The sequence below is a fragment of the Cyphomyrmex costatus genome, unplaced genomic scaffold, assembly GCF_001594065.2.
Source record: "Cyphomyrmex costatus isolate MS0001 unplaced genomic scaffold, Ccosl1.0 scaffold21, whole genome shotgun sequence".
NCBI classification, from domain to species: domain Eukaryota; kingdom Metazoa; phylum Arthropoda; class Insecta; order Hymenoptera; family Formicidae; genus Cyphomyrmex; species Cyphomyrmex costatus.
Window position 1 is genome coordinate 1,399,789 of NW_017276147.1, and position 11,171 is coordinate 1,410,959.

An 11,171-nucleotide genomic window follows, 5' to 3' on the forward strand; every position below is an offset into this window, starting at 1 on the left:
ATATATATATATATATATATATATATATATATATATATAATGCGTCAAGTTTATTTATTAACTTTTTAGTGCACTTTGAGATTTGTACACAGTTTTTAAATGTCGCACAACACTAAATACATATAATTCTAACACATTTTCATTTTCTTACAAAAACTTTAATTCTAGTAAATTTAATATATTTATTAAACTAGCGGCTTGAAAATCGTTTTGAAATATAATAAAATGCTTTTAGAAATTAGATACAAATTTGAAATAAGATTATAATGATTTCAATTATCAGATTCCGAAAGATTTTCTTATCTAAATATTCGTTAGAAAGTTATACGATTATCCCGTCGTGTATTTTGCAAGCGGCGGCAATTTAAGCAATCGGTGAATGTACGCGGAAATGTGCGTGACGACAATTCAGGCAATTTCCAACATATCGAAGGTGAAGAAATTAGTATTAGGTTGGGTAAAAGATATGCTGTATGTAGGTTTAAAAATCGCACGTGTAATCGCGAATTAATAATTTCATTGCACCATTTTCTCTCTTATAAAGCATATTTTTAATTATTCCATTAAAAAATTTGGATTATTTGTTTACAACTCGAAAACGAATAAAATGAAAACTAACTTTTGGTATTGACATATAAAGAACAGTTACTTACATGGAACCTCTTGAAACGGTCATATTCAGACCGTTAAGCACCGATTGTCCTTTCCCATAACTTTTTGTGGCATTTTTTACGATCACCGCCTCTTGCTGCACCATTTTGCAAAATGGTGATGAGTGTTTGATCAGCGATCGAACTGTAACAGTTTTATTTTTAGATGATTTAAAATTCTGAGAATCATTTTCCTATTAAAATTAAATAAAATTTTAGTAATTTTATATCTCTTATTTTTTTTTGTAATGCTATTTCAAAATCGCTTCAGGAGATTTTAAGACTATTACAAAAAATATGTATATGAAATTATTGACATATTATTAATTTTAACAGACAATTTTCAGAATATTTCATTTCAATAGTATGTACTTTATAATAATAATTTTTAACATTGGCAGTTAATATAAATTTAATTGCAGTTAATATACTTATTTCTCATACGCAACATTAAAGTTTGTTTTGCTATAATTAATTTATTATTAAAAATTAGTGTTACTTTTGCAAGTTCATAATTTTTCTTTTACGCGATTGTTTAATCGGCAATATCACTAATCTATTTTCTACTCATTTCTAATTATTTCTAAATTTCATTATTTTGTTTATCCCTTAAAATTGTATTATTCTAAATTACGTAAGTATCTTATTATATTTTTACTATAGCTTTGTTTTATTTGATGCCATTCATACCTGATACATTCTATTTTATATCATTTTATATTATTGCGGTTTTTTTGCGATGTTATTTTTTGTGACTCACGGTAATAAGATACTCAAAAAATCTCAGGTGATAAGGTTATGTAGCTGTCATAGCATTATTCATGAAACTTTTCAAATCATTGTTTGAATTCCAAATTTTTTCCATCCGATATTTTCTCACAGTTACGTTTTAAAAGATATGTGTCATTAAAAACTGAATTTTGAAACAAATCTTATCTCGTATTATATAATATGACATATACGTTTTAAAATATATTTAGTATTTCACTATTTTTAGATTTTAAATGCAAGATGTTTGCACTATGCTTCATAATTTTTAGACCTTTTTTTGCAATCACGATATAAGATGCAAATATCTTTTATTCATAGATTATTCTTATTTAAGACTCTATTTTAAATATAGTTTAAAATTACAAATCAATTGTATAGTTATGTTAAAACCGTCGTGCACACATCGATGTAAAGATATATATTCAAAAAAAATATATAGAAACGCATTAAACCATAAAATTCGTAATTTTATTGTGTCATTAAATGAAAGCTGTAATTTAAATGTTTTTCGAAATGTTTGCATTTTATTTCATATACAAATTAAATCAGTGTACACAATGCTTTAATATGCATCAGTGCTTCGACCAAATTTACTATAAAACCTATTTTTTTAATAAAAAAAACAGATACAAAAAAATTAAGTAAAAACATAAAAGCTATTAAGAGTCAACGCTGTTAACAGCGTTGACTCTTAATAGCGTTTATGTTTTTACTTAATTTTTTTGTAATTGTTTCGAAACATATAAGAATCTGTAATTCAATTATATCATTAACTTATTAAATTTTTTTGTAAAAAAACAGATAATAAAAAAATGCCAGCTGTGATTGTAAAATACAATATATCATAGCATTTTGAGAGTGAAACATACATTTTACGACTTAATTTCAACGGCACTTAATAAATTTCGTTTTATATTTTATACAATAAGTTTTGTGAAAATGTTTTGTATTATTACTTTTTTGTTCATTTTACTCTATGACTTCTTTTATTTTATTTAACTTTCATATTGTAAACTGACAAATCGTTTTCGCTGGTGAGTAAGACATTTTTGTTGAATTTCATTATTTTCACTTCTTTTGATTTTGTTCTCATGCCAAGTTACAGATACATTGTTTCAATACGACTTTGCCATCTTGTATTGTCAATGTTGTGTAACGAAGAGGGAAATCGAGGAGTCAGTGAGAAATGTGTTGTCTCAATTATTGGATTAAGGAATTTTTGTTGAACGTCTGATGAAGACTCAAACCAAGAGTCGAAACTTGTTACGACATTTTACATCGAGCGATTTTTTATACTATTATATATTGACCGATATTCTAATTTTTAAAATCAGTTTTAACTCTGACACCGAAGTGAAAACATGTTTGTTGCCATTTGAATTATATTCTTATGTGATAATTATTAGTTTAAGTCTAAGATATATATATTAATGAGGTCCACGATTATGATATTCTCTCCATTTTAATTGCAAGGTAGGACATTCTTATATTAATTTATGATAAAAATTATATTTATAACATAATATTCACAGATACAACATCCTTTCTGTTAAATTGATGAACTATCTTTGTATATTGAATTGAAGATTGTTTCGATTGTATTGCTGAAGAAGACTCGAAAATGAGTCGAAACGTATACATTGTCTCTTAATTAAAGATTTGATTGAAGATCCGTTTGTTGGATTATTTACGTACCTACAACAACGTTGCACTCTCACATGCCCGTTGATTTTTGATTGTTTTAATTTTTAATTGTGTCTAAAGCGGCTAAGTATTTTGTTGTATTCTTTTTCTTTGAAAATTCATATTATAATTTTTATGTTATAATCGCTTTCTTGTTTACTTACGAATTGACTCTCATTGTCTTTCACCTTGTTTTAATTATTTTTTTCGTATAAAGAGTCCTTCAACTTTAATTTTATTAATAAATTTATTCTCGCACTGATTAAGTCCTAAATAAGTTTAACATTTAAAATATAGGAAGTAAATTAATTTACTTGATTAATTTTATTTATGAAAAACTAAAAATATAATAAATAGTAAATATGTGATCCTTTAACAAGTTAGCTTTTATGTTTGCTCGTCTAAAAAAATTTTATGCAAATTATATTTAAAAATAAAGGGCTACAAAATACTTATGACTTTTATACGTGATTTAATAATCGTGCAATAAACGTTAATATTAATTTATAATATTTTTTAAACAATTGACACATTTAAATTGTTGTACAGAAACAACATTGTATAATATAATGATATACTTGTTGTAGGAAATAAGTAATATATTCAGTGAAAAACATAGTAGAAATGTAACTGATCGTATCTTGTTAATAAAAAATTGTATTTAATGTTATTTTTTAGTTTGTTACACCATGTTTTTAAAATCTAATTAGAATAAATTAAAGCAATAAATTATTTATTAGTTAAATAACTTCACGTGTTTTTTATGTGTTGTGTAATTATTCATACTACGTTTATGTTTTTCTTTATTATGTGAGATTCGATATAATCTACGAGTATTATTTTATACAGGAAATAATCAAACAGATATTTGTGAAAAAAGTAAGTTTACTGCGTTGTTGCACGGACATGTATGCAATTAGTGCATCTATCAATCAAAATAAAAAATAAATAAATATTATTCTTCTCTTATTAATTTCATTCACAAGTAATGTTTATGCTTATATTTATACTTTATAGTTTTTATTATGTATTAATCATTGAATATATATCAAATATTGTATCAATATTGAATATAGTAGCTTTAAATTCATTTAATTAATTAATTATAAGTATTACGTTTTCTGATTAAAAAATATTCAAGTATTATTTAATTTGATTTAATTAATTTATATATATAAGTTTTATAAAAATTTCATGTATAACGTTTTAACTTACCGATTTGATTATTCAAAGCACGATTTCGCCTTCTGCATTTTTAAATTTATATGAAATAAAAAAGAAGATACACTTTTTTTACATTGTACTTATAATTTAGTTTTAAATTTGTTTAGGATGTTATATAATACATACCGTTAATTAAGTTCGAAAGTAAAACATTTTTTTGTCTTCTTCGAAAAATTTAATAATTTTGATTTATGGGGGGAATATATGAAAGAAATATTTTTCCAATCTCTTCGATCGATTCGATTAATCACTGGACATGACAGAACATAATGGAAAAATGAAACAATGTCATGTTGTACTATATTGCATTAACATATTCTAAATTCTTCTAACAATCAAACTTTAATAAATATATATACAAAATATAAACATAATATATGAACTGCATATCAGGTATTGTATGGTTATAAATTTCATAAAGCTTAAAATACTTATGCGATTATTACACACATTGTCTATGGACTGTCAAGAAGTACAAAAAAATACGTCTAACATTCTCCAAGACTACGCGATGACTGATGTAATTTTACCTGCAGCGGCTTCAAGTATATCATTACCTTCTCCCCACTTACTTATAAATGCAGCGAATTAACGTATCTCAGATTATTAACTTTTATATTTTATAGTTTTGTCACGAAAACAAGTAAATAATATTATAATAATATGATAAGTGTATTATACTAAAAATAAATATATTTATTGTAATAATGTAATAAATGATAATAACAATGAAATGAAAATAACGTAATAATATATAAAATAAAAAATAAAGTTTTTAATAAATTTTTGGTGACAAATGACAACATTTTATTTAATTGAAATGAATTTTATTTTATTAATAAAATGGTAGCATTTACAATTTCTGAGCAATTTATGCAGAATTAATTTTTCTTATGGTTGCAATAATGTTGACATAGCAAGTGTGACACGCAACATTTGCTTAGTCATGTCTAAAGAAATCCAATATATTTACAAATCAAAAGAGAGCATTAAATTAATGTAGAAATTTTTAAAAATATTTTTATAGAAAAAATTTTTTTCATAGAAATTATATATAAATTTATTATATTACCATAAATAGTCACCATCATTTTAAATTAATAATTATATTTCTAATAGTCAATAATTATAATTATTTAAAAAGTTACGATTACAATTATATTTTCATATTGGTATTTTTAAAAGAACTTTTTTTTTGTAGGAATATAATATTACATAATATATTATAAGTATTAACTATGACTGTTTATGATAACAATAAGTATTATACAATCATATTTATGACATAAATAATAAAAAGTTTGAATGTGCATGTGTTTAAAAAAATATAAAAGGTCATATAAGATCAAGAAACACAAGCAACAATAATTTAAACAATAGGTGTTAGTTTAATATAGGCCTGTTTAATTTCAGTTCCGGAGCAGTTGACGCAAAAATGTTAGTGTGGATAAGATTTCAGGGATTGTAAAGTGTTGATATCTGAGCGACGCTTATCAACATTTTGCAATCTCTAAAATCTTACTTACATTAAATTTAAAAAAAAAATGTTAAGAACAAGGAAACATAAGAGTCGGTTATGAGTTGTATACAAATTTTAAGTCAAGATATAAAATAAAAGCAATATGAATTTTATTGTATCGTACATATGAAAACACAATGAAGAGAAAGGCTCATAATAGTTAAAACTAGATTTTTTTAATGCTTAAATTTTAAATATTATGTAAATTTATTATTACGTACATACATTATACACTATCTTTTTAGTCATTTGAGCTGTGCGCCAAATTAACTTTTTTGTACTTGAAATAATTATGAATATTTATGTAGTAAGAATTGTGTGTGTGTGTGTGTCCGCGCACACGCAAAGATTTAAGAATAAACAACGAAAAAAAATGTTTAGTGAAATAAGGTAGGAAAATAAAATTTAAATAAAATTTAAATTACACTACCGTCCATTAATATCAATACATTCTTAGATTTGTTAAGTTCTTTATAGAAGATGAACGTATTATTATGTATATATTTTGTATAGAAATGAATGAGTTGTTTCACAAACACTTTCAGCACTCTCTTGCATCCATTATATTTTATTCACATAAAAATCCTTGAAAATTGTAATTTAAAAAAACAAAATTAATAGTTGGATAACATTTCATTTCTTTAAATAAACAAAATATGCAAGATTACGAGGCTCCGATTGTAGTGATATCAGATACCTGTCCAACAACACTATTTTAAAATGAATTCATCAACGTAACTATACCATCTCGCTCATTAATTTTAATACATCACCAAATTGTTTTTTCGGAAAGCAATGAAAAAAAGAAGCTTGCTTAAAGTTTTGTACATAAATATGAGTTTATTTAGACAAATAAACACGTTTTGTACTCATACACATTATTTATAAATGTGTAAAACATGTATCGCGTTCATTCTTTCAGAGAAATCAACGAATCTGGATGTGTATTAAAATTAATGAGTGGTAAATGTATGTAATATTTCCTCCCCTTACTTGTACTATTTTTTTATATTTATTATTATTATTTTTTTAGATTTATTTTTTAGTTTTTTATGTATTCTATTAAGATACATTTTGATTATGTAATGATTACATTGATGTTAGAGAGAAACTTCTCTGATGAAAATTAAAAGATTTTCATAGCGTCAAAGAAATGTAAACGGAAAAATTTAACGCTTCTTAAAAACTCCATTGATTTTTTATGGTTTTAAATATTTGCTCCTTGAACGCTCCGTAAAATATATATGGACCATTTTGTTACATTCTCTAAATTTTTCAATAATTTGTTTTATTTACATTTTTTTTTACAAAAAGTGTACAGAGTAATTCACTAAAATTGTTCACCCTCTACTTTATTGATATTTGTTTCATATTTTATACTCGTTATGTTTTGGTTGTAAGACAGATTAATACAAATAATCGTTATCTTTGCGTCGTAGATAATTTATTCCGTCGTTACGATTAAGAATCACTTGATTCGCATACTTAATAATAAAATATTTTTTAAATGCAACTCTTTTATACTATCAAGTTATTCTTACTACCGTTTGTTGCTTTCGATTTAATAAGTGAGCGAGTTGATTATTATTTTTCTTTTGACGACTTTCTCGTCATTTTTTTCTCGCATTAGCTAGTATTTATCTATGCAGCACATTTCACCATGTAAGACACGATGAGTATTGATTTCTTACTCGCATTTGTGTTAACATGACTATCGATCCAATGTATCTAAAATAGCGACAGCAATTTATATCAAAGAGAAAAGAAGAACTTTAAATATAAATCATATATTTATATTGTAATATTATTACACACAAAAACACACACAACATATTTAAAACAATTACTACATTTGAAAAAAGAAAAATGTATAAACTGCTATGTATAATATTATGCAAAAATGAATTCTTAAATCAATTAATTGTAGTTTACAGAGCTAACCATGTTGATTTATTTATACTAACATTTTTAGTTTTATCTTTTTCTTACTGTAATGCTATTTTTTAAAATCTATATTCAGAAATGATTTGCTATAAAGATTCAACAGTAATATCCAACACAAATCTGACTTGAATTAGAAGTGTTTTATTGACCTGATTTTAATGAAAAAGAAAGCGTAAACGTATTTAAAATTTGGTTATTTGATAATTAAATGAAAATAACTGCGTATAAATTTAATTTTAAATTACTTCACGTAATGTGTGTATTCTTACATAAGATAATTATGACTTTCATATTTTGATTTAAAATAATATTGTACTTTTTATGCTTATTCATATTCGAATTTTATAAAATAAAATTTATAATTTTGAAATAAAACTAAAAATTTAAACACAATTATATATCAATAAATTTTTATTTAAATCTTTTACTCACAAAATTCAAAATTTTGTTAATCATCTTCAATAAATGTCACTCATTTTTAAGATAACTCTGTTATCTGTTAATAAATTTTACTAAATTAAAGTATATTTTATTTTCAGTTAAATTAAAGTTAATGTATTTTTTAATATATTATAAATGCACTATATAGAATGTTCACAATACAACGAACTTGATCAAGTGTTCCGTTCGTCACACAGACCCGGCAAAGACTGCATATTTGACCTCAATTCTATAACGTACTACATTTACATGGAGTACTGACAGTAGATGATGAAGGTGGGGATCCGTACATAAATTTCTTATAAGCATCTAATCGTAAATATGTAGTTACTAACGTTTTGTGACATTAGAATTACGAACAAAAAACGTTTTTATATGAACGATCTACTTCAAGTAATTTCCAAGAGAGCACCATACATACGTAATTAAAAATGCTGTAAAAAAAATAAGAATGAAAAAAAGGCAATCTTACTTAATTATATGGAAAATTGAAATTGAAAATAATTAGAACTAATTAAGATATTTACAAAATATTACTATTTTAACGTTTCTAACTCTTCATTTTTACGTATAAAAATGAATTTTCTGTGCAAAAATGAAAATAATAGTTACAATCTCCAGTGGCCTTGATCTTGACAAATGTTATCTAGACCATGAACCGGAACAACATTCAAGAAGTTTTAGCCATCATTGGAGGACACCTTTGGTAATGCCAGATGTCAATTCGACGTCGATTTGATGATTTTGATGTCGAATCGACATCAATTCAATGTCGATTTCATTATATTATCTCTTTTCCTTTATTTTGATAAAGGTAATCCTCGATTTTATTTATGTGAAATATATATATTTATGTAATACAAAACATGTGCCGTGTATCACTCAGATCAGCCGCTCCTGACGGAAGGTTAATTCATTTTCTATTATTCATTTTCTAAATAGCTATTTATATAGATAAAACATATTTTATATATTTTTATAATATATTACACACAAATCATTACATATGTTATTATTAATAAATCAAGTTAAATGAAATTTTATATTTGGACAAATTATAACTGTTTAATATCTTATAGTATAGAATAATTGACGAACATGCGAAAAGTTGTGCTTCAGCACTTAGTTTCATTTAAAATATATTAGGGAATTAAATTATAAGTTTTTTATATACTGAAGATGGTCACATTAATGACCGAAACGTTTATTATAATTATGTAAATTTAGTAGTATTAAATATACGAAATTTTCGCTACTTTTAACCAGCGTGTGGTATATGCTCCTTCTTCTTATTTTTATTTTTAAATGAAACATTTTATATTTATTTTTGAATTTTATATACTATGCGACAGTTTTCTTTCTAAAGATTCTACCTTATATGTTTCTACATAATAATATCAGGACTTTGATCTTACACCAAATATAATCACAATAAAAAAAATCAATATCCATCCGAAATGTGTTATTTTTAAATGTCTACAATATGTAGAATATTTACCATACATTAATCCGCAAAAACCCATAAGAAACATAAGAACGATTACGGTAAACATTGATCCTTTACATTCCAGACCCCATATAGGAAAGAACATGAGTGCTACCATAGCAGTACGGATAATTATGACGACGCTTTGAATAAAAATGTGAGACAACAAAATTTCTTCTGTTTTGACTCCTGTAACATATTTACATTACATATTAATATTATTATATCAAGAAAAACAAATACAGACGTAATTGTAAATACAACTAATTTTTAGGAGAGAAAATTGGTAAATACCTTGAACTATGCTTCTATCCCAAACTCCCTCCATCCGATCTTTAATTATCACGGTAGTCGAGACTATAAGAGCTAAAAAAAGCTAAGTCTGCAAACCTATAAATAGTTTAATAACAGTTACTTTTATTTCTAAAATTAGATTGATTTATGTTTACGTTATTATGAATGTTGGTGCGATGTAATCTGCGTAATTAAGATCTTCCGTTCCATAAACAGGTTCTTCAAACTGAAAATGCTTTATATTTAATTCTTGCATTATCTACATACACACTAGAAAGACAAAGAAGAATAGAGAGGGGAAAGAGAGAGAAATTTAAAATAAAGAGAAATATTTAATTATACCAAAACAAAATATAAAGTATACTTACTCGAATGGGCGGGTTGGCTAATTTAGACGAATATTTGCATTCTTTCATGATATCTTCGTAAACCTTTAAAAAGCGCTTATATAACTTCATTTGCAAGAATCTCCCATTTGGGACATCTGTGATAAAAGCCATTGTACATTTAAGTATAATATTTGTAATTTTCCCAATAAATCAATTAATTGGTGCGCCATTTATTCTAATACATTCATGATTTGAAATCGTTTAAATCTTAATTTCTTGGACCTTTTGTGTAATTCTTTAAATGATATTTTTTATTTGAAATAATTTTTATATACATATTTATGTAAATTAACCAAATTTCTTAATTAAATTTATTGAAGAAGTTTGATATAATACATAAATATTAACTTACCATTCATATCAAGGAAAATTTGAATCTCACTGGCAAATAAATCGGAATCTTTTGCGGAAATGATTTCTTCCACTCGTATCCGCAGAGCTTTAGAGAAGTTTTTACTAAAATACATTAAACCCGTAAGTTTTCCATTTTATACAGCATTATTTGCATCGGAAATATTTTGTCATAATACTCCTGAAAGCGAAATATTAATAAGAATCTTTAAGAAACGTGTTCTGATTATTGTTATCATTCTTCAAATTTATATTGAAATACATTAAAAACATCTTTTTATTTTAACTAAGGGTTTGGGTATAACATTAATACTTAAATTCTGAGCAGAATCGTAAGACTCGTAAGACTTATAAGGATTTTTAAGTGCTTATACTTTTATATAATATTTTTACAGACAGCTTCTTTTATCAATGCCATA

General features: G+C 24.7%; 1 protein-coding gene across 1 annotated transcript in view; it reads right to left on the reverse strand.

Moving 5' to 3' along the window:
• LOC108773467 (ABC transporter G family member 20) overlaps positions 1-796 on the reverse strand; it is an 8,817-nt gene extending 8,021 nt beyond the window's left edge. The window contains exon 1 of the mRNA XM_018539284.1: positions 654-796. Coding sequence (XP_018394786.1) covers positions 654-757 — 104 coding nt within the window. The 5' untranslated portion in view covers positions 758-796. The remainder of the gene's footprint in view (positions 1-653) is intronic.
• Between the last annotated feature and the right edge of the window lie 10,375 nt (positions 797-11,171).